This window comes from Macaca nemestrina, chromosome 17 (assembly GCF_043159975.1).
Source record: "Macaca nemestrina isolate mMacNem1 chromosome 17, mMacNem.hap1, whole genome shotgun sequence".
NCBI lineage: Eukaryota > Metazoa > Chordata > Mammalia > Primates > Cercopithecidae > Macaca > Macaca nemestrina.
Genome location: NC_092141.1, coordinates 10,146,765 through 10,170,889, shown reverse-complemented (window position 1 = coordinate 10,170,889; position 24,125 = coordinate 10,146,765). Strand labels below are relative to the sequence as shown.

At 50.9% G+C, this 24,125-nt stretch overlaps 1 protein-coding gene across 4 annotated transcripts in view; it reads left to right on the top strand.

Moving 5' to 3' along the window:
* The window catches only part of LOC105473574 (growth arrest specific 7), a 291,097-nt gene that overhangs the window by 236,474 nt on the left and 30,498 nt on the right, over window positions 1–24,125 (top strand). For all 4 annotated transcript variants that reach the window (XM_011727397.2, XM_011727401.2, XM_011727399.2 and 1 more), the window contains exons 5-8: window positions 2,941–2,994; window positions 14,280–14,369; window positions 17,977–18,092; window positions 21,023–21,097. In XM_011727397.2, the coding sequence (XP_011725699.1) occupies window positions 2,941–2,994; window positions 14,280–14,369; window positions 17,977–18,092; window positions 21,023–21,097 (335 nt within the window). The remainder of the gene's footprint in view (window positions 1–2,940; window positions 2,995–14,279; window positions 14,370–17,976; window positions 18,093–21,022; window positions 21,098–24,125) is intronic.

The window sequence follows — 24,125 nt, the reverse complement described above, 5'->3', positions numbered from 1 at the left end:
CCTGTGACCTACCTTGGCCCACAGTGGTTGAAGTAAAACACTGCTAATAGAGCAGAGACCAGGGAAGGTGCTGTCACCTACACGTGGAACACCCACCCTCGATGCCATTACTTGTATTCCTATCCTAGCCAAGTTATAGGGACGAGGTGCGACCTCTTCATCGAACCTTACTCTACAGAGACTTATACACAGTGGTCCCAAAATATATGTTTGTGGTTGATGGAAATCTTTTTTGCCCTCCTGCAAAGACACATGGGAAACAAGATATTGTCTCAGGTCTCAAAGTGGAGAGATGGTGGAAGATAGAGGAAAGAGTTATGCAGGCTTGGATTCTAATTTTCACTCCTCTATTTAGTAGCCTTGTGACCCTGGACAGTTTTACTTCTGCAAACCCCAATTTCATGATCTGTAAAATGGAGTTGATGCCATTTAACTCGCTGGGGTTGTAAGGATGAAATGAGATTAAATATGTCAGATGGCTAACCTGGAGCCTGCCGTAATAAGCAAGCACTCAGTAGGCAGTAGCTCTTGCATTGCTTCTCCCCTCTTAGCCCCCTTACCACCAACATCGTCAGCATCCGTAGGTAGACTCTAAGGCTGTTGCCAGGGCTGCTAGAATGCTGGCTGCCCTCCCTGGAAGGCTGCAGTGGGAACGTGGTGGTGATAGTGGTAATGTGTCCATGACAGGAAGACAGACTCCTGTAGACTGCAGAATCCATCCTAAAGGCTGCCCTTTCCCCTTCCTGGCATGTATTTGCTTGACTAGTGTCTGTGTGTGAATGAATCTATGGAGAGAGAGACTCCTATCCCTGTCTCTTCTCCTTGGTGACTGGTACCTCCTGCCCTGTAGACTCTGTCTGCCTTTCTCCCTGTGCAGTTCTATCAAGTTGCCAAAATTGGCAGAGCTGATCACTTGGGAAGGTATAGGGTGGGCCAGCTGGATGAGATGATGCACTAAAAATGTCTGTGGAAGCTGTAGTTGGCCATAAAGTTGACGTTGGCTGGGAGCCTGATGGGGTCGCTAGAGGAGTTGCCGTAAGTAGAGAAACACAGTGAAACCACAGTGTAGATCAGATCCATGTGTCTCCAAGTGAGGTCCACAGATTCTACAAATCAGAGATGCTGGCGCCACCTGGGACCTGCTGGATCAGGCCCAGCAGCTGAGAGTGCAGCTGGGACTCCATTTTGGACACTTTCCTCAGTTAATTCTGGCGCACCTCAAAGCTTGAGGACCAGTGATAACCATCCATTTTACAGATGGAGAAATTGAGGCTCAAAGAAGTCAGATTTTCTGGCCGGGGTCTCAAGGCTAGTAATCGTTTTCTTGTCTGTGTGAAATTAATGCTCTCTAAGGTTCATTTTTGCTAGACACCCTAAGGATATCAGTTATCCTGAGATGACTTTAATTGGCAACCCAAGTAAGACTGTATGGAGTAAGGGGATGAGACCTTAGCAGGGGCATAGTCAAGCTCCCTGGTTTACCTAATTTGCTGATGGGTTTCTGAGGCAAAGGCTGGCCCTCACCTGCAGATGGTCATTCGGCCAGGTGTCTAGGGTCGTGCTGGCCCGAGGGGTGGGGTGCCCCCCACCCCGAGCCAGTGGTTCCCTCTTGTTGAAGCCCCTCCATGCTTTTTCTGGCCTTTATCTATAAAGTGGCAACCACTTCCTTATCTTCTACTAAGGAAGAGTAAGGCCAGGCCGGCTGCAGTGGCTCATGCCTGTAATTCCAGCACTTTGGGAGGCCGAGGCAGGTGGATTGCCTGAGGTCAAGAGTTCGAGACCAGCTAGGCCAACATGTTGAAACCCTGTGTCTACTAAAAATACAAAAAATAGCCGGGTGTGCTGGCGGGCACCTGTAATCCCAGCTACTCAGGAGGCTGAGGCAGGATAATTGCTTGAACCTGCGAGGCATGGGTTGCTGCGAGCCACAATGATGCCACTGCACTCCAGCCTGAGTGACGGAGTGAGACTCCATCTTAAAAAAAAAAAAAAAAAAGAGTAAGGTCGTGCACAAGTCCTGGGACACATGTATGATGACCACCTGCGGTGCCTTAGGGGTAAGGCTGCTTCCCAGGTCGCTGTGTGGCTCAGGATGGGAGACATCCCCGGTCCTGCTTGGGGATCTCTGGTATTGAACCCCTAACGTAATTGCTAATAGAACAACAGAGACCCAGTATCAAATACTCTTCAGAGTCATAGTCTGTTAGGACACATGTGGCATTTTCCACTGGCAGTCCTTAATTTTCTCTGCCAGACCAATCCCAGGACTTTGGCAGGCTGCTGAGGACCTCAAGGCTCAGAGGTACTTGGGACTCTGGTTTTCTTGCTGGCAGTGGAAGACGTCAAAAGGCAATCTAAAGACTGAATGGAAGCTGGAAGTCGGCTTGGCTGAGAAATCCCTCCTGGCTCACGGGGTTGGGGAACCGGGGAGTCGGGGAGGTGACCGAGCAGCGCCTCAATGCACGTTGTGTGTGTTTAGGTTTGATGTTTTGGACCCGGGGGTTTCAGAATAAAATGTCGTGTGCTGAGTCCTCAGTGCCAGGAGGTGGTGGCCTTAACTCTCTTCTCCCCAGTGGATTCCGGGGCTTCAGGCGGCAAGCGGCACGCAGAACATTCACCAGCAGAGGGCAGAGGAGGGGTTAACTCCCCAAATCACAGACTGAGAGAAGAGGAGGGGGGACCTGGTTTGGAGCAGTTCTCTCAGAGCCTGTGCAGGAGGCTTCCTTAATTTGCCTTTCGCCTGAGAACTGGGTGTGGGAACAGCGTGGGGTCAGGGAGACCCCTGCCTGCCCTGGCCCAGAATATGGTGACTTAGGAGTTGACAGCAGACTGAGCATCCCTGAACTTCCCCAGCGCCTCCACCCTCAGGGAACCTGAATGGGGAGGAAAATGTCCAATATGGAGAACAGCTTTGATGATATTTCTTGCCTCTCTCCCCAGAACCTGGGATCCTCATCACCAAGCAAAAAGCAGAGCAAGGAAAACACCATCACGGTAAGTGGCTCCAGAAGGGGACTCTCAGGGTGGCTGCGAGCTGGGGCATTTGGCTGGGCTGTTGCCATGGCGATGTGGACCGCCAAGCAGAAGTGATGCCCAACCTGGAGACAGGGAAGTTCCAAAGCTCGGATTTTGCTGAAGTTCCCCATCCATGTCCCCCTCCCACCTCCCCTTCTCCTGTCAGTTTCACATTTCACTTCTCTCCTGGTGAACAAGTGGAAGGAGGCTGGCTGGGATGATGCAGAAGCCATTTTTTTCAGGGCAGGAGGGGAAGGTACGCGTGCGGGAGTGGGTTGAAGGGGGTGGACTGCGCTCAGCGCAAGTGAAGTGACGTGTAAATTACAGCCGCGGCAGGGTTGCTTTTGTGCGGGGTAACTTCTGGAAGGTGTCAAAGTTAAAAGCAAGAGAAAGCGCCCTTAGAGTTCCTAGGAGTTCCTGACGGGAGCAAGCAGCTTCTGCCTAGGTGGCCAGCCTGCCTTCCAGGGCGCTTCGAGATGCCCACCCCCATGTGGATATGAGGGGGAGCCCCCCCGCCCGCCCATCCCCATGCAGAGGTGAGGGGGAGCCCCACACCCCACCTCTGCTCCTCAGCCCTGTGCTTGGGGCAGGTGGGGCTGGACATCATTGCCCCCCTGAGAGGCACAGACCTGAGAAGTGTGGTCCCAGGTTTGCTATTTTGGCACAAATGCAGGAGAGCAGGGAACGGGGGGTTGCTCTCTTAGACTCCAACTCACACAGCTCTGAGCCATTCCGACCACCCCCGTAGAGACAAAACCATGAGTGGGTGTATTTCCCTGCTTCATCCAGGCTGCACATCCTGCTTTGGGAGAAAAAGTTTAGGTAAACAATTAACGATGGCAATTGCTGCAACTTTTGTGTGCATTTATGATGCGCAAGTAGGGATCCAAGCAGCTCATTTAATTGTCCATTAGCTATAGGAAGTGTGAGTTGTAGAATCAATATAGTGTAACGACGATGAACATGGACTCTGAGGCCAGAGTGTCAGTTATATTAATGACTGGGCAGCAGCCTGGGGCAAGTTTCTTGACTCCTTCCTGTCTCAGTCAATAATCATCAAGTGGGGAAATGGGGGGGGTGGCGGGTGGTCTGTGCCTTAGGGATGGTGTAGAGACTAAATGGGTCCATCCATGGAAAGCACTTAGAACAGAGCCTGCATATAATAAGTGCTCTGTACACAGTATATCACCCTGTTGACAGATGGGGAGACTGAGGCACAGAGCTGCACCTTGCTCACGGTCACCCAGCTGGGAAGTATCAGGATTTGAAATCTATGCCCTTACCACAGTGCCCCTTCTGGAGCTGGCTTGGGTTCCTTGTGTCATGAGCTCCTTTGGAATGCCCTGTGCTGGTGGACAGTGTCTCCAAGGGCGGGGCAGAACGACTCAGCCTGCTTGGACCGTGGGTAGCAGCAGCCTTTGCGTTACTGGTGGAGTTGATGGAGCTGGTGGGGAGGGGGTGTGGGCAGGCTCGGGTGCAGAGTTCCAGAGGGTACAGTGGCCCATCTTCAAATTGTCACAAAATGCCCCAGAATGCTGGGACACAGCAGGAGTTCTCCACCGTCTTCTGAAATACGTAAAAAGGAGGGGGAGGAGAAAGTGGGGGGTGGGAGTGGGAGACGTATTTGAATTCTAAAAGGAAAACAAAAATGCAAAGTGAAAAGCAGAGTGTTACGTCATGGAGGGTTGCCTTAAAGGCGTTTAGTGATGGTGCCCGGGCCACGGGGTGGGGCACCTGCTGGACTTCGTCTTGCAGCCAGAGCTTCAGGTGTGGTCAGAGCGGGCAGCACACCTCGCCCACGCCTGCCTTCCCTGTTCCTTCCTGCTGAGCCATGTCATTGCTTCTCATGAGGGAGTCTGCCAAGTGTACTCTGAAACCTCCAAGACCTTTGTTTAAAATGCAGATGACACCCTGGCTATACAAGTTGTTTTCTCTGGGGCCAGACAGGAAAATCTGCATTTGAACCAGTGCCCCAGAGGTTTTAAGTAAACACTCTTGCCTTGGAGAATTTTTTTGCCTAGGAAACTGAGCAAAGGAGGGACCACAGGTTACAAAACAAGTGGGGAGCAGAGCTCAGGGCTTGAACCCAGGTCTCCTGGCTGCCGGCCCAGGACACTCCCCAGTGTACCACCTGGCCTTGGCCTTGGCCTTGGCCCACAGGTGCCTTTTCCCTTCCACACGCACTGCTCTCCCATGCTCAGCCTCTTTCTCTGGGTTCTCATCTTCCAGAGTTCATGGTTTCCCAAGAAGGAGACACTCAGCGGGGAGGGGATGGTTCAGGTCTCAGGAGGCTGGGACGTGAACTTCCCTGTCCGTGGTATGTAGGGATGAGGTGAGCCGCTTCCCGTGCTGTCTGATCCCACAGAGCAGAAGTTTCCAGGCCTGGGCAGCAAAGGGTGGTGGGTCCAGAGCAAGAATGGAGCTGGATTCTGACGCTCCTTCTTCCCCACCCATAACCTCGAGCTAGTTTTCGGGGGATAGACACGTGGGCTTCCTGACAGCAGCAGTCAGGGTCTGGCAGCCTTGCTGGGTCTTGTTTCCACTGTCCCTAGTGTGGGGCTGGCAGGTGGAGTGTGCTGTTTGATTAGGAGTGATGGGTGCTCGCGGCAGCTCACAGCCCTTGGCAGGAGCATGAACGCGTCTGAATCTAGAGGGTTTCAGAAAAGAGGGCAACAGAGCCACCCGGCCACACTCTCACCTGGGAAGAGGAGTGTGGGGACTCCTGTGGTCCTCAGCTTCAGGGCTTCCCAGCGTAGCCACAGAACCTGGGGTGGGAGCTAGGGGCTGGAGGTGAACCCCTGGGGTCATCTCTTCTCCTCTTCTCTGTTCCACAGAGCTCCGGAGCTGGCTTTTTCCTCTCCCATACCGTCCCCGATCCGCTTTCTTGTGGGAGAAAATTCAGAGACAGTTGGGCTTGAGCCCTGTGTTGTCAAACCATTTTCCCTTCTCTGCGGCAGGCAAGGTGGTCAAACAGGCCGTGCAAGGAGCCTGTGTGTGGCCTCTGCTCCCCACAGGCTCCTGCTGGGCCAGGACTCGGGGGAGGGGCGTGCCTTGGGGCCTCCCTATGTCGGATGCCTTGGGTGGGTCACACGTGTGTTCAGTGGCTCTCACACCCCGGCCAGGTGGTTTTCTAGCTGGCATGTCCCATTGCGTACCCCTCAGAGAGCTTCTGGGAGGCAGCCCTTGTGCTTCTGGCTGCTCCTGTGCAGAGAAGCCCTGAAGGAACGCCAGCTGCACAGTGGACCCCAGCCGCAGGGGAGGGACGAGGGTGTCCCTCCATTTACCTGAGGGTTGGAAGCAACAGAGTTGGTGCAAGAGCAAAGATGCAGATTTGCTGAGGACACTGGTCTCCAGGAAAGTGAGGGTGGGACCGCCTGCCGGAACTCGCCCTGCGCAGTACACATGGGGAGGCGTGCTCCCCCCCTGGCTCCCTCTTGAGCATCCTTCCTTTTTGAGCCCCTGTCTTGGGTGGGGAGCGGGCACATTTACACTTCAGTGTGTTGGAAAGGTAGTGTGACAGAGGCTGAGAGCCTAGACTGAAGCCGGCTTGCCTGGGTTCAGACCCTGGTGTCCACCATTGCATGCACAAACTGTGTGATCCTGCATAGGTGACTTAGCCTCTCTGTGCCTCAGTTTCCTTATCTGTACAATGGGGAGAATAATAGCACCTGCCTTGCAGGGCTGTTGTGAGGATTAAATGAGCTAATACACGTAAAACGCTGAGAACTGTGGCTGGCACATTATTTGCTTTTGTTGAACAAACAGAAAGTGGATCTTTAGGATGGCAGTGAGGCTCCTGCTATGCCTGGGAGGTCTTTTCAGAGGTGTAGCTGGACCCTGGTGTTAACCATCTGGAAAATGTCACCCAGGGGAGGACAGGAATCCATATGTGGAAAGTCTTCTCCCACCTTCTCTTCCCTCCCTGGGCTTTGGAGCACCGTAGGATGGAGCTATGTGGCCCTCCCAGCCCTTCTGATCCAGGAACATAGGAACCCTGATTTGGAGGTCTAGAGGTCACAGAAAGGACAGAGCAAGGTTAAAAGTGGTGGCCCAGGAATTAGGAAGCTGGTTCTAGACCCTGCTCTGCCACTTACAGTGAACTAGAGAGGTAAACATTCTGTGTCTCAGTTTCCTCATCTGTGCATAAGTTTGCACTAGACCGTTGCAAATAAACACTGAGGCTCCGGTAGCTTCTGGGACATGCGCACACACACAGCTCTCACCATGCCCCTCTGCTGCCACTGCCTCCCTCTCTCTGAAGGGACTGTTCTCCCATCTTCCATCCCCACGGATGGAAACATGCTTCCTCTCCACCCAGGTCAGTGAACTCAGGGTTTCTCAACCTCAGCACCATTGACATTTTGGGTTGGATAGCTCTTTGTTGATGGGGGACTGTCCCATGCATTGTAGGTGTTTATCAGCTTCCCTGGCCCCTCCCATCAGAGGCCAATAGCATCCATCCCCGACCCCACCCAGCTGTGACAACCAGTAATGTCTCCACATTGCTACATGTTTCTGGGGTGGGGGTAAAATTGCCCCTGGATGGGCATCACTGAATTGACTTCATGGTGTTGTCAAGGCTACTTGTAGAGTATCCCAGGCTGCTTCTAATCCCCGCTTGACTACACTGCTCCTGGCTGCTGTCATGACCCTCCGTCCCCCATCACTGCAGACTTCCCCGTCACTGCATGACCCTCCGTCCCCCATCACTGCAGTCGCGTTCTACCTCCAGCCTGTCCTCTGTGCTGTAGTGGGGGTGCTTACCCCAGGCAGCAGCCTGATGAATCGTTACTCTCCTGCAGGGTGCTTCTGTGGTCCCCGCTGTCCTGCTTTCAGGATAGACCTCGGCACCCCTGCAAGACCACCTCTCACCCCAGTCTTGTCTACTCCCTGACTCTGAGCTCCGCCAGACTGAGCAACACGGTCCCCACCTGTGGGGCATATCCTCTCATCCTGGGTCCTTTCCCTTCCTGCAGTATCCTTCTCACCTTCCCACCCCTCTGTCTGCTGGGGCCTACTATTATTACCTAAATCTAAGATTCCTCCCCTGGACCCCCAGTCCTTCCAGTAACCTCAGCACCTCGGGCTTACTCCACTGGCAGGTTTATCCCGAAGAATTACAGTGACTTGTTGATGGAACTGTTGAGAGCGGAGATGGTGCCTTACATCCCTAGCCTCCGGCCACTGCACCAAGGAACATCTCCTGAGCAGCCACTGTGTACCCAACAGTGTACCAGCGAGGAGGGAAACAGCAGGGAAAAGATGGTTCCCATCCCCTCATAGAGCAGGCTGTCTGGCAAGGAGGAGAAACGTGAAATAAACCATCACGAGACATATCATTACAAATATATTGCATGCAGATTGCTGGGAAGATCTAACGTAGCGCGTGGCACTGAGCAGCCTTTCGACGGATGTTTGAATGCAAAGTGGATGAGCAAATAGCCCATCACATAGCTTCGTGGTCGAAGCTTGAACTCTGCAGTCAGCTGGGTCTAGATTCGGATACCTTGCTTCTGTGATCCTCGGTTTCCCCATATACGATGAGGCTGTTCTTCCTCCCCTGTAGAGTTGGTAGGAAGATAAGATGAGAATACATGCAAAGCCCGAGAGAGGGTGTCTGAGTCAGGGCTGGCCCCTGCAGGAGTGAGGATTTGGAGAAATCCCAGTGGGCTTCCTGGGAGGGAGAAATCCCAAAATGAGAGAGGACAGAGACAGTGGCAGGCACCTCCGGGCTCTACCTGAGGACTGGTGTCCTGAAGGAGTGGCAGAAGCAGCAGGGTGATGGGTCCTTAACGAATTCCCACATTCTACTGCTTTTACTCTTCTGCCCCAACCTGTTTTCTGTTCCTGCATTAGTTTGCTAAGGATTATGGCCTCCGGCTCCATCCATGTCCCTACAAAGGACTTGATCTTATTCTTTGTTACGGCTGCATAGTATTGCATGTTGTTCATGTACCACATTTCCTTTATCCATTCTATCGTTGATGGGCATTTAAGATGATTCCATGTTTTTGCTATTGTGAATAGTGCTGCAATGAACATATGCGTGCATGTGTCTTTATGTAGAAAGATTTCTATTCCTTTGGGTATATACCCAGTAATGGGATTGCTGGGTCACATGGTAGTTCTGTTTTTAGTTCTTTGAGGAATCACCACTTTGCTTTCCACATGGTTGAACTCATTTACACTCCCTCCAACCGTGTATAAGTGTTCCCTTTTCTCTGCAGTCTCGCCAGCACCTGTTATTTTTTGACTTTTTAATGATAGCCATTCTGATTGGCATGCCATGGTATCTCATTGTGGTTTCGATTTGCCTTTCTTTAATGATTAGCGGTGATGAGCATTTTTGCATATGCTTGTTGGCTGCATATATGTCTTCTTTTGAAAAGTGTCTGGGCCGAGCGCAGTGACTCACGCCTGTAATCCCAACACTTTGGGAGGCCAAGGTGGGTGGATCATCTGAAGGTCAGGAGTTCAAGACCAGCCTGACCAACATGGTGAAACCCCATCTCTACTAAAAATACAAAAATTAGCCAGGCATGGTGGTGGGCACCTGTAATCCCAGCTACTCGGGAGGCTGAGGCAGGAGAATGGCTTGAACCTGGGAGGCGGAGTTTGCAGTGAGCTGAGATCGTGCCGTTGTACTCCAGCCTGGGCGACAAAAGCAAAACTTCGTCTCAAAAAAAAAAAAGAATAAAAAAGTGTCTGTGTATGTCCTTTGCCCACTTACCATGTAGGATCTTAAGAGCAGGGCTCTGTGGTTTGTTTATCTCTGTGGCTTGTCTTCCATTCTGGTGGACACAAGGTCTCCCCCAGGGGCCGTCCCATCCCCGCTGAATTGATCGCGAATGCTCGTTCTCAAAGTGTGGTCCCCAGACCTTCAGCATCACTCGAGAACTCAGACCCCATTCGGAGCTCCTGAATCAGACACTAGGAGGTGGGACCCAGCATCCTATGTCCTCTAGGTGACTCTGAGGCATGTTCATCCTCGACTCTGGGACAAGAAGGGGACTGAGTGGTGCTTAGGCGGGTCTCAGCCCTCCTCAGGACTTCCATGGCCTTTTAGATGATTGGCTTGGAGCCAGCCAGGATGCATCATTGAAGAGGCTGTCCTTGGTACCGTCTCCCACTCTGGCTAGCAGGGTCTGTCTGCACAGGCCTCCTGGGGTGGGCGGTGGCATCTTCACTCCGAGGGTAAGTCAACTCAGGAAGATTCTGGGAAACAAGACTGGCCAAGACCCATTTCCCCTCCTGCCTGCCCCGCGTTTGGCCAAGCCTCTTCCTGACATGGGAAAGTCCTTTCTTTGTAGGAAAATGTTTCCCCAACAAGAAGGCAAGGCCAAGAGCAGTTTGGGTGAGGGAAGGCAAGGGAAAGGGGAGAGATACCTGCAGGGCAGGCCACTCCAGAAGGCATTTAGACCCGCCTCTGAGTACCCAAAAGTCTGCTTGTTCCATCATTCTTTTTTTTTTTTTTTTTTCTTTTTTTTTTTTTTTTTTTGAGAGGGAGTCTCGCCCTGTCGCCCAGGCTGGAGTGCAATGGCGCGATCTCAGCTCACTGCAACCTCCACCTCCCAGGTTCAAATGATCCTCCTGACTCCGCCTCTTGAGTAACTGGGATTACATGTGCCCACCACCACGCCCAGCTAATTTTTGTATTTTTAGTAGAGACAGGGTTTCACTGTGTTGTCCAGGCTGGTCTCGAACTTCTGACCTTGTGATCTGCCCACCTGGGCCTCCCAAAGTGCTGGGATTACAGGCGTGAGCCACCATGCCCTGCCACAAGGTACCTTTTAAAAAACGATCTTGATTTTCCCCACTCATCATTAAATTCAGATTAAATATTTTTGATAGGATTTTTTTTAACCCAGGCTTTAAAGTGTAGTGATATAATCATAGCTTACTGCAGCCTCAACCTCCCAGGCTCAAGAGATCCTCCTGCTTCAGCCTCCCAAGTAGCTGGGACTACAGGCATGCACCACCATGCCTGGCTAGTTTTGTTTTTTATTTTTTGTAGAGACAAGGTCGTGCTATTTTGCCCAGGCTGGTCTCGAACTCCTGAGCTCAAGCGATCTGCCCACCTTGGCCTCCCAAAATGTTGGGATTGCAGATGTGAGCCACCATGCCCTGGCCAGGAATCTTACATGGATAATGTTGTATTCTTAGAAGTTAGACATTTTGTAAAGAAGAAAGAGGCCCAGCACAGTGGCTCACGCCTGTAATCCCAGCACTTTGGGAGGCCGAGAAGGGCGGATCACTTGGGGTCAGGAGTTTGAGACCAGCCTGGCCAACGTGGTGAAATCCTGTCTCTACTGAAAATACAAAAACTGGCCAGGTGTGGTGGCGCACACCTGTAATCCCAGCTACTTGAGAGAGGCTGAGGCAGGAGAATCACTTGAGCCAGGGAAGCAGAGGTTGCAGTGAGCCAAGATCGTGCTGCTGCACTCCAGCCTAGTGACAGAGCTAGACTCTGTCTCAAAAAAATAAATAAAGAAAAGAAAAGGAGAAAGAGAAGAAGGGATTATCCTTGGCAGAATTTGGTGCAGCCCTGTCATCTCCAGGATTCTCCATGTCATTCCTGCCCCTGATCCTTCTGCTGAGTCGTGTTTCCCTCTAGGTTGGTGGGGACCTCAGCCTTTGCCTTAACCACGTGTCAGGATCTGGGAGGAGTAGGCTCCTTCTATTGCCGGGGACTTCTCCCCAGACTGCGACTGAGATCTGTGCGCTGGCAGCTGGGGAGGGGGTGTGGGCTAGATTTACTTCTAACCACCCAGGAGCTTCCCAAACCAGAGGTTACAACTGGAGGTCCATGGGCCCGACTTGGCTGGCAGAAGAGTTTGTTGGGCTTACATGGTTTTATTGTTTAGATTATTATGGTTTTTAACCTTGAATTAATTGCCAACACTTAGAAATGGAGACACTTTGCATAGAAATCCCCATTTTCAGCTTCCCTCGAGTCATCACGTAATCTGTCAGCACTGCACTCCTCAGAAACGCTTGACAACAGTTGGCAAAAGCTGAGCAGAATCTGCCCCTTGGGCGCATCTCTGTAGCCTCCGACCCCTGCCCAAAGTAGAAGCTGTCAGCCCTCCTGTCCCAGCTGCAGTTTCTGTGACACTTGGGCACCTCACTGGCTTGCACGCCCCGCCCAGCTTTGGAGTTTGTGTCCTGGGCCCAAAACCTCAGGGCGGGATCATTTTTTCATGTGTGACATTTTCCACTTCAGCAGGTGCTTGGGCTGCAAGGAGGGATTAAAGACTTATAAGGCTCGGGCCTTGCTCCCACAGAGGAAGCAAATTAGCCCACGTCCTAGGAGAGGTGGGAATCTGGGGCCTGAAGCCACCTCCACACAGTGGGGAAAAACCAGGGAGCATTGTGGATGTGCTTGGGCAGAAAAGTCTGAGACGACCCGGAAGTTTCTGTACTTTACTCTCCTTAGCTAGGGCCAGCCTTACACGGGCAGCACAGATTATAATTTTTTTTTTTTTTTTTTTGAGACAGAGTCTCGCTCTGTCACCCAGGCTGGAGTGCAGTGGCGCAGTCTCAGCTCACTGCAACCTCCACCTCGTGGGTTTAAGCAATTTGCCTGCCTCAGCCTCCTGAGTAGCTGTGATCACAGGCGCCCACCACCACGCCTGGCTAATTTTTGTATTTTTAGTAGAGAAGGGGTTTCACCATGTTGGTCAGGCTGGTCTCGAACTCCTGACCTCATGATCTGCCTGCCTCGGCCTCCCAAAGTGCTGGGATTACAGGTGTGAGCCGCCGTGCCCGGCCCCCCAGATTATAATTTTGAAGCTGTATTTGTTTGTATGATACATATCATGACATAACATTTGCAAGGTAACCTCTCCCCCTGACCCTCACCCACACAGTTCCTTTCCTTGGAAGCAAATGATGTTACCTGTTGCCAGAAGTATTCGATACGCAAATAACCAAATGTGTATTATACAGGTGACCCTTGAACAACATAGGGGCTAGGGGTGCCCCCTCTCCACCCATAGTCCAAAACTGACATATAACTTTGGACTCCTCCAGAACTTAACTCCTAATAGCCTCTTGTTGAGTGGAAACCTCACTGACATGAACACATATTTTGCATATTTATGTGTATTATACACTGTATCCTTACAGTAAACTAGAGAAAATAAAATGTTAAGACAATTATAAAGAAGAAAAAGGTAATTACTGTTCTTTAGATGGAAGTGGATCATCCTCAAGGTCTTCATCCTCAACATCTTCACATTCAATGGGCAAAGGAGGAGTAGGAAGAGGAGGGACTGGTCTTGTCTCGGGTCACAGAGGCAGGAGAGAAAATATACGTATAAGTGAACCCCTGCACTTCAAACCTGTGTTGTTCAAGGGTCCACTGTATATCTCTTCCTTTTTAAAAAGGAACTGTAATACTCTTTGCTTGCCTTTTTTTTCTTACCTTCACCTAACCGAATATACTGGCACACTTTTCTTATTAAAAAAATTTTTTTTTTTTTGAGAGAGAGTTTCGCTCATACAATGGCATGATCTCAGCTCATTGCAAAGCTAGAGAGCACTGGTGCCATCTCGGCTCACTGCAACCTCTGCCTCCTGGGTCCAAGTGGTTCTCCTCCCTCAGCCTCCCGACTAGCTGGGATTACAGGCATGCACCACCATGCCCAGCTAATTTTGTGTTTTTAGCAGAGATGGGGTTTCTCCATGTTGGTCAGGCTGGTTTCAAACTCTCGACCTCAGGTGATCCGCCCGCCTCGGCCTCCCAAAGTGCTGGGATTACAGGCGTGAGCCACCGCGCCCAGCCACTTTTCTAATTAAATTTAAGAACTTTATCACTGCGTCCTTTCTGATTTCCATAGATGTCTGTCTCATACTTTGTTTAACCATTCCCCTGCTGATGGACATTGGAGTTGTTTTCCGGCCTTTAACTGCCGTAAATAGTGCTGTCGTGAAAAAGCGTGTATGGACATCACCGCCCCCATGCAACTGTATCTGTAGGATAGACTCTTGTGCAATTGCTGGGTCAAAGGCACTGAATGTTTGCAATTTTGATCCTAGTAAACTGCCCTCTGGAGAGGTGGTACTGGTTCACAGCCCGTCTGGGTTGGTGGTGAGCGCCTGTTGCCCCTCATATGAAGTGCTGGCCCCTGGAGCACGGGAAGATCCCTGTGCGTGTTCTGTCAATATGGAGGCTGCTGTAGTGCCATGTCCCCCGGGAGCAAAGCCTTCCTCACTATTCCAGTCTCCAGCAGAGTCATTCTTTCTTGTTCTGTGCCCTACAGATAAACTGTGTGACGTTCCCTCACCCAGACACGATGCCGGAACAGCAGCTGCTGAAACCGACCGAGTGGAGCTACTGCGACTACTTCTGGGTAAGCAGTGCCTCAGTTTCCCCCACAGCATGACCCCGATGACTGAGAGTGGACCCCTAGGATGGGTAGGAGGGACCTGGATCTCATAGTGGAGGGGCCTTTCTCATTGGAGCCTGAAGGGCTGGGGTTAAATTTTACACCCGAGACAGGAACTTGGGATCCTCTTGGAGTCCAGCTCATTCTCTAAATCTCAGGGATTCAGCAGGACTTTTGTTCACATTACGGACACTTCAACCAGAATGTAGGTAAGCGGAGGGCCATTTTCTCCAATGCTCAGTGAAGGCAGGAGACTAGAATCCGCCTCAATAAATGAACGTGGGCTCCAGACCTGCTTGTCACTTACGTGAGTGACGTTGGACAAGGGCTTCACCTCCTCAGGCCTCACTGTACTCATCAGAATTGTGAGGCGGTGGGGGCACAGGATCTTCAGAGAGCTCCAGCTTGGATAATCCTATAGTTCTGAAACTTTTGCAGATCACTTAGCGAACACAGAGTTTTGGTTTTGCAAGATTCAAGAAAGTTCTGTGGGTGGATGGTGGCGATGGTGGCACAGCCGTGTGAATGTACTTCCTGCCACTGAACTGTATTCTTAAAAATGGCTAAAATGGTCAGTTGCATGCTAGGTGTATTTTTTTTTTCCACAATAAATAAATTTTTAGAAATGCAGAGTCCTGTACTTCTGAACATTCTGGGAATGGTCCTGGGCCATTTGCATGTGAAAGTCATCGTGACTTTCAAAATTAGATCACCCCTTTCTGGAATCAGTTAGTAGGGATGGTCATACAACCCTGTGAATATATTAAAAACCACTAAATTGTACACTTCAAAAAAACAAGTGTCCAAAGACCCCAAGGAACAATAAATAAGTAAAAACTTGTTTTCACCACTGTGCAGAATGGATTTTTTGAGACAGAGTCTCACTCTGTCTCACCCAGGCTGGAGTGCAGTGGTGCGATCTTGGCTCACTGCAGCCTCCATCTCCTGGGTTCAAGCGATTCTCCTGTCTCAGCCTCCTGAGTAGCTGGGTACAGGTGTGTGCCACCACACCAAGCTGTTTTTTTTTTTTTTTTTTTTTAAGTAGAGACAGGGTTTCACCATGTTGGCCATGCTGGTCTCAAGCTCCTGGCCTCAGGCAGTCCACCCGCGTTGGCCTCCCAAAGTGTTGGGATTACAGGTGTGAGCCACTGCGCCCAGCCGGATTATCTACACTTTTTAGATTTGCTAACCGAATACTAGAAAAAAGGTGCTTTTTTCTTTCTACAAAATCACTTGTACCTTAGAAGATACACAGAGATCCCTGTTGCCTCCACCTCTCACCAAGGCACAATTTCTGTAGCTCCAGCGGTGCTACATTCAGGGTAGAGATCTGTGCCTAGGTTGAGGAAACAGTATAAAGGGGCTTATCTTTGGCACCAGACAGACCTGGGCAGGTGAGCTCAGAGGCAGGGGAAGCAAGCATCAGAGTGTGCAAGATTTTCTAGGCCCCAATAAGTGAGTTTTATTCTGCTTGTGGAAGGAGGATGTTAGAAGGTCTTAAGCAGCAATATGATGTGATTTGATTCATAGACGTTGTCCAGGCAGGGGTGGGAAGTTGACAGGTGACCGGAAGAGACCAGGAAAGATGGTAGTGGCGGCAGAGGAGGGAGAGATGTACCTGGGTTTGGAAACATCATCTCTCAAGAGAGGTGCAGTAAATGGAGGGTTCAAGGAGAGAGTGTTTTGAGCCCCGGAAATGGGTATCCTGGGAGCCTGGAGGTCAGCGTGTGGGGTCTCAAGCCTTGGAAAGTTGGCAGGAATGTCTGATGCTGCCTGCTGCCAGCAGCATCCGGAGAGTGACACTTGTGAGTTCTTATCTTAACTCAAGCTCTCTGGGGACTCTGATACTTAATCTGCAATCCACTTATCCCCCTGACCATCAAGGCCTTTTCCACGAATAGAAATTTCTTTCTCCTGACACAGTCGTTGAAGGCTGTTTCTTCTGGCTGGTTTTCCCGAGCGTGCATGGATAGCTCAGCACATCCATCCTAGAAGGGAGGCAGATTGGAGCTCAGTATTTGGGTAATTTTCCTTCTGCTTTGTCATCAAGATGTAGCATTCGTAGGGTGAAGCGCAGCGATCTTCAGTGGACATTGCTTTTAAACTGCAAGACCAGCCCGACTGTGACCCCATAGGGTGGTGACCTCCCTGTCATCAGGGATGTTAGCAGCGTGACCAGAGGGCTTTGAGTTATGGCACCTGAGGGAGAGGTCCCACACTGGGGGAACTGGAAAGGCGTCCATAACATCCCTCACCTACTTGTGATGGTAAATGGGGTTCCCTGCAGGCATCAGCAACCCCTTTTCTTTCCCCTCTCCTAAAATGTCTGATCTGGATGGGATCTGAGAGATGCAACCCACTCCTATTTCAAGGGGGTGATCTGTGGGGATACTGCCTAGGATTGGACACCCTGTGGCTGGACACTGTTTTCACCAATGCACCTCTCTGTCTGGGATATCAAAGACCTGTTCTGAACACCCTCCATTAACTATCAAAGTGTTTGACCCTGGCTTGCTGATAGGGAAAAGCTGTAAGGGGGAGGACACTTTTAGGCATGCTGATGGCTAGTGCCTGGAATGGCCCTGGGAACTGGTGCCACGGCCGTGCGGGCAGATGTGTGGGTGAATCTCAGGCAGGGGAATTGCAGGAAAGGGGCATTCAGGTATGCTTGAAGAAATGCAGGTAATACAAAATAAAATAAAACATTTAATTTTGAAATTTTAAGAATATTTGTTTGCAAAATTAATTGGGTCCTAAGTATTTCGTTGACTTGCCCATCCTCCCCAAGTTTGGACTTCTATTTAAAAGTAACTAATAACAGATACCATGTATTGGGTACATAATATGTGCACAGCAATGTGCTCAGCTGTATACATATGTCATTTACCCTGAAGTGACCCTTTGAAGGTAGGGCTGTTACTTCCTCAGTTTTGCAGATGAAAAAACTAAGGCCTGGAGTGAGTGAAGAACTTGGCCAAGGTCACCCAGCCGGTATTTCAGGGCAGCCTGTCCTGTGCTCTCCTACGGCCTCCCTTCGATCCACTTTCTCCCTATGATTGATTTTTCTCTCCTGTGATCTTTTATGAATGTGTGTTTAGAGGGTGTCACTGCCCTACCAGTATAAGAAGCTGATAGAAGACAAGATGGCTTAAGGCTGGGGGCACCTGCTCCTGAGCTCACCCATAGTCCAGCTGGGAGTCAGGATGCCAAGATTCGCCGAGGGCCAAGCCAGGCTTTGCAGCCACCTGGTTGGAAGTCGTAGGCCGTTAGGCATCACAGCCGGCGCTCTTGGACACTTGCCCTTCTTCCTCTCAGTTCCCAGGTTGGGAGAGTTAAGGGGCTTGGATGTGGGGATACAGCAACTGTAAGAGCCTGAGCATCAGAAAGCACTGTTGGGAGACGGGGCACCAGGAGAGACGTCCGAGTTAGGGCAGCAGAGACGGCTGCTCCCGTGTCTTGTGCTGGGCTGGGGTTGCCAGACACATCTGGGAGCTGTCCTCTCTTTTCGCCATTCTCCCTGGCTGCAGACGCAGACTTGCCCTAAACTCTTGTGCTTCTGCTTCCTTTGTAGGCTGATAAGAAGGACCCCCAAGGCAACGGCACTGTGGCTGGGTTTGAACTACTGCTCCAGAAACAGCTGAAGGGCAAACAAATGCAGAAGGAAATGTCAGAATTCATCCGGGAAAGGTGAAGCCTGGGCCCCTCCCAGCCCTGGGGCCTGGTACCAGTGTTCCCCAGGGGCCCCGTGGCCAGGGGGCGACAGCACAGGACTCAGCACTGCACACTCAGCATTGGGCTGGTTAGCACCAGGTGGCAAACTCATGGCCCCTGGGACGGATCTGGTCAGCAGATGTGTAGCTTTGGCCGATACAATGTTTTTAAATATTTGAACCGACACAGAAAAATGGGTAGATTTCATATTAAAATCTGGATATTTTGCACACCTTGAAAGAGCAGAAGCGTTGGCAGGATTGCCTCCACATCCCTCACGCGACAATTGGCCGGAGCTGAGTAGCAGCTACTCTTGTAGAGGGGGTGTTTGTGTTCCCATTTTGCCACAGTCTCCACCACTCCGTACTGTATTCTCCCGCAGACTTCTTCACTCCTTTACTTATGTACCTGGCCGTCATTTGAAGCACTGCCCTTTACCATAACCAATGGGGGGAAAGTTACAGTTCAATTCATCGTTAGCCAAAACCTGTGTTCCAGGGCAGGAGATGTAGAGCCCTCCTCCTACCCCATCCCTGCCTCAGGATTGTAACAGTGTTTTGTCTAAAGAGCTTGGGAACACAGATGAAGAAACGATAAACTTAGCCCAATGGAAATGGAGAAATCTACAAAGAGAAAGAGAAATTCCTTCTCTATCTCTTTCCTCCTCTCTCTCTCTCTCTCTCTCTCTCTCTCTCTCTCTCTCTGTCTCTCTCTCCAAGTTCTGAGGTCCTGTTCAGCATACACTCACATACCCACACACCTGCACATACCCACCTGTCACGCATGTGCACACACACAACACTTTCCATCTGGAGTTGGAAATATTTATAGCAAATTGCAATATCTTTTACAAATATTTATTTATTTTTTGTTTATGAGACGGAGTGTTGCTCTGTCACCCAGGCTGGAGTACTGTGGCATAATCTTGGCTCACTGCAACCTCCATCTCCGAGGTTCAAGCAATTCTCCTGTCTCAGCCTCTGGAGTAGCTGGGATTACAGGCGTGCACCACCACGCCCAGCTAATGTTTTGTCTTTTTAGTAGGGACGGGGTTTCACCATGTTGGCCAGGCTGGTCTCGGTACTCCTGAGCTCAGGTGATCCGCCCGCCTCAGCCTCCCAAAGTGCTGGGATTAACAGGTGTGAGCCACTGCGCCCAACCAAAAATTTTCCTTTTTAATTATAACAGCAATAATCAAGTCATAATGCTTTGGCGTTTTGAAGCACCCCTTTCCCTTAGAGGGCCTATTTTCAGATGAGATCGGATGTGTTCAGGGTGGTCTGGGTGTAGACAGAGGGCCTATTTTCAATTTGTATTATCAGATCCTTATTTTATGACCCATTAAACTGGTGGGAAATGGAGAGGTTGCACGGCTTGGGTTTGAGAAGACAATGGTATAAAACAGGCAAATAGGAACTGACTGCAAAAGTCAAAGAACACACTTGTGGTTTATATTTCCATAACAACGTCTTGTTAGCAAATAAATGGAAACTGCCATTTCAGGACATTCTGGGCTTCCTAGAGAAAACGCATACACCAGCCACCTTGGGATCTTGGGAAGGCCTTTTAGTGCCAGGAGAGGTGAGAGCTGAGGCTCAGAGTTGGGAGCTTCCCTGGCTCGAGGACAGGTGCTGGCTGGTTTGCTGGGGTCTTGGTTTCGGGAAGTGGGGCAGAAGTGGAGGTGACGCACGCTTTGGTCCTGGAGGTGAGACACAGGAGCGTCGTGTGTCTGGTGCATGTGGTCGGCATTGAGGAGCCGGGAGTGTGGCATGGATAGATCTCCCTTCTAGAGATCTCTCTTGGCCACAGTCTGGGGTTGAAGGTAGGGGGATGGAGAGGAAGTGACAGAGGCAGATCAGTTGGAATGAGACTCAGGAGGACCTAGAGACCAGTTGAAGGTGGAGGTGAGAGAAAAGCAGTGCAAGAAGGAACGAGATTGTGAGTCTCCTGATGCCAAGTCATGCAATTATTATTACTCGGAATGCTGCGGCCAGACTTTGTCAACTGCCCTCTCTCCATCATCGTACTCTTTGGGTGCCAGGTGCTTGAGTGGCTGGGAAGCAAATGCTGTGGTCCCAGCGCCTCTGGAGCTTTTCTGTTCACTGTGTGATGGACCAGGGGCTCTCTGAATCCTGGGCTCTGGCCAGCTCTGGTTGGCATAAGCATAGCTGCTCTGTCTCCCACTGTGGCCCAGAGGACCACTTAGGTGGCGAACAGTACCTCTGACACCATGCTTCACACGACGTGGCAGATAATACAGGACACCCCCTGGGGAGTTGCCTTGCAAATGTGTCAAAGGCCTGCCTGCCGGAAGCTACATCCAACGCTACTTTCCTCTCCAGGGAAATAGAATCTACCTGCAGCCCTGGGCACTGCCAGGTTTCCATGGAAATACTTGCACCCAGCAGGCTTGACAATCAGAGGCCCTGGGGGTGTGAGACAGTAGGGAGATCTTCTGTTCTGCTGCTGAGGGCCCGAGGCCACCTGGGAGTTCTGGGGCTGGAAGGGAGAGGGGACAGCCCTGGGTATTATTGCTGGTAGTCTATCACGAGTTGCAAGCATTCCTTCCTTCCTTCCTTCATTTATTCATTCAGGGGTCTTGTTTCCTGTTCTGTGCTAGGAACTATGTAAACGCCAGCTCTCGTCTTCACAGCTCTAGGAGACAGGAGAAAATATCCTACTTTGCAGATGAGGAGGTGGAGGTCCAGACAGTTTTGTTCATTCGTTTATCCAACAAGTACTTATTAAGCACCTACTGCATGTCAGGTGGACAGACAAGAGCCATGCAGTCTCAGAGCTTGTGGTCTAGTGAGTTCCTTTCCACGGCGGAGGTGTGCAGGGCAGCAGGGCAGATCCACCGTCTGGCACTGGAGAGCTGATGTGGGTTGGGTTTTCTGTCTTTGCAGGATAAAGATTGAAGAAGACTATGCGAAGAACTTAGCGAAGCTCTCTCAGAACTCCTTGGCTTCTCAGGAGGAAGGGTGAGTGGGTAGGAGAGAGGTGGGAGTGGGGAGGATGGGGGGTCACTGAGGAAGGGGGATCAGCCAGTCATCACTGATCACTGGCATGGCCCCAGTTTGGATGGAGAGCTCTCCATAGGCCTGGCTGAAGGTGGGCACTCGTGACTCAGGTGGGTGCTCATGACTTAAGGTGTGTGCCCGTGGCCCAAGCAGGGCACCCATGACTCAAGTTATGGGTGTCCACACTCAAAAGGGCACTTCCGGCCAGGCGCGGTGGCTCACGCCCGTTATCCCAGCAATTCGGCTGGATCACAAGGTCAGGAGTTCGAGACCAGCCTGGCCCACATGGTGAAACCCCCTCTCTACTAAAAATACAAGAATTAGCCGGGTGTGGTGGCGGGTGCCTGTAGTCCCAGCTACTTGGGAGGCTGAGGCAGGAGAATGGCGTGAACCGGGGAGGTGGAGCTTGCAGTGAGCCGAGATCGCGCCACTGCATTCCAACCTGGGCGACAGAGCAAGGCTCTGTCTCAAAAAAAAAAAAAAAAAAAAAAAAGACACTTCCGCATTGTCTTCTCTTTAGTGACCAAGGGCCATGTTCCAGATGTTGCAGTATGTCAGAATCCCCTCTGGTCTGACCCCTGCTAGCTGAGCAGTAGCTTCTAGATGCCCACTCGAGCTCCCCTTTCTCTAGGGACAGGCTGGAAGGAAGCTGGGTATGAGAGGTATGAGAGGGTGTTGTACCTGGCCCCTTTGTCTGGAGCTCTCTCCTGTGGGCTTGAGGCACAGGCTCCCTTCCCACTAATGCTGTGACCGTTGAGTGGGACCTGGGCTGGGAGAAGCTTAACCCAATCCTCCCAGCCACAGAAGGATTCCTAGTGGGTAAAAAAGTCTCAGCCCTCATGCACCCCTGGGGGAAATGGAATATGGTGCAACCACTGTGGAAAACAATCTGATTGTTCCTCAAAAAGCTAAGCATAGAATTACCATATGACCCAGCAATTCCATTCCTAGGTTTGTACCCAAAAGAATTGAGTACAGGCACTCAAACTAATACATCTATACACATGTACAGAGCAGCAATATTCATAACAGCCAAAAGGTGAAAACAACCCACGTTCCACCCAGCGATGAGAGGATAAACAAATGGTGGTGTATGCACAATGGATATCCACGGATAGACGATGGAATATTATTTACCCATGAAAAGGAATGGAACACTAATACATGCTAGTGTGTGGATGAGCCTCGAAATCATTCTGCTAAGTTACAGGAGCCGGGCACAAAAGGTCTCATAGTGTATGATTCCATTTATGTAAAATGTCCAGAACAGGCAAACCCATGGAAACAGAAAGTGGATTGTCATTTGCTTGCAAGGGTCTGAAGGAGGAGGGGAATGGGTTGTGACTGCTTAGGGGCTACCGGGTTTCCTTTTGGGGTATGTGTTCATCTGGTTGGGCTGCCACAACAAGATGTCCCAGACTGAGTGGCTGAAACTACAGAATTTATTTTCTCATGGCTCTGGAGGCTGGGAAGTCCAAGATCAAGGTGCCAGCAGGGTTGGTGCCTGGTGAGGACTCTCCCATTGGGTTGCAGATGGCAGCCTTCTTATTATGTGTTCATGCAGCCTTTCCTTGGTGTGTACTCAGAGAGAGAGCTCTGTGATGTCTATTTTTTTTTTTTTTTTGAGACAGGGTCTTGCTCTGTTGCCCAGGCTGGAGTAGCCTGATATCAGCTCACTGCAACCTCCACCTCCCAAGTAGCTGGGACCACAGGCATGTGCCACGATACCTGGCTAATTTTTTGTATCTTTAGTAGAGACGGGGTTCCACCATGTTGGTCAGGCTGGTCTAGAACTCCTGACCTCAGGCAGTGCACCAACTTCGGCCTCCCAAAGTGCTGGAATTGCAGTGTGAGCCACCGCGCCTGGCCAATGTCTATTTTTATAAGGACACTAATCCTATCAGATCAGGACTGCACCCTTATGACCTCATTTAACCTTAATTACTTCCTTAGAGGCCCCATTGCCAAACGGCAGCCACATTGTGGGTTAGGGTTTTAACCTAAGACTTTTGGCAGGACATAAACCTTTAGTCCATACTAGCATGACAAAAATGTTTTGGAACTAGATAGAGGTGGTAGTTGCACTCACAAAATGGGCATTTGATTCGGTCTTGTCCTCAATGCGCCTGAATTGTTCACTTTTAAACGGTTAATTTTATGTTATATGAATTTGACCTCAGTAAAAACACAAAGACTCTCAGGAGGTTAGAGCTGAAAAGGTCCCTAGAGGTCCTCTCTCTTCCAACCTCCTTCTGGTGCTGGTCTGTGTTTGAATTCCTCCTCCAAGGGGGAGTGAACCCCCGAGGAAGGAAGACGTTCTATTGTGGGACGGCTGTGGTTGTCAGCGAGCCGTGATGTTCAACCAGTCCAAATCTGCCTTCATGGCTTGAAATCCTTCAGGGGACTGAGATTTTGCCAGCCCAAATGTGGCTTTGATTAAGCCCTCCACATGGGTTGGCTGTGCAGCCAGGCAGCCTCCTTGGAATGGTTCTCACCCTCCCCGCCAGCCACAGACCACAGGGCAGCCCAGCAAGACCAGCGTCCCTTCCACAGATGTAAATGAGATTAGTTCATTCCTGGCCTCCTCCTGCTCCATGCACGGGGCCTGAGATGGGGCAGGAAGGCGGCACATAGAGGAGCAGCTCTTGCTGCCTGGGAAGGGGCTTTCCTAAGTATCCCCGTGCCCTGCAACCACTGTGCCGCTCTGGAGTCTTCCGGCTTCCACCTCTCCGGCCTGGGCTGCTGCCAAGGACACTGTGTCCTGGCCAACACGCACAGCATATGCTCCTCACCCGAGCAGTCCAGCTCCGTGAGTCAGGCCCACGCTGACATACTGTACACACATGCACGGACAAACAGAGACAAACACAGCACAAGCTCACATACATGCATCAGGGCCACTGCTCCATAGATGTACACATTACTTCTCACCCTGCATGCCCACATAGCCCCATGCACACGGTCCTGTAGCAGGCACTGGAGCATGAAC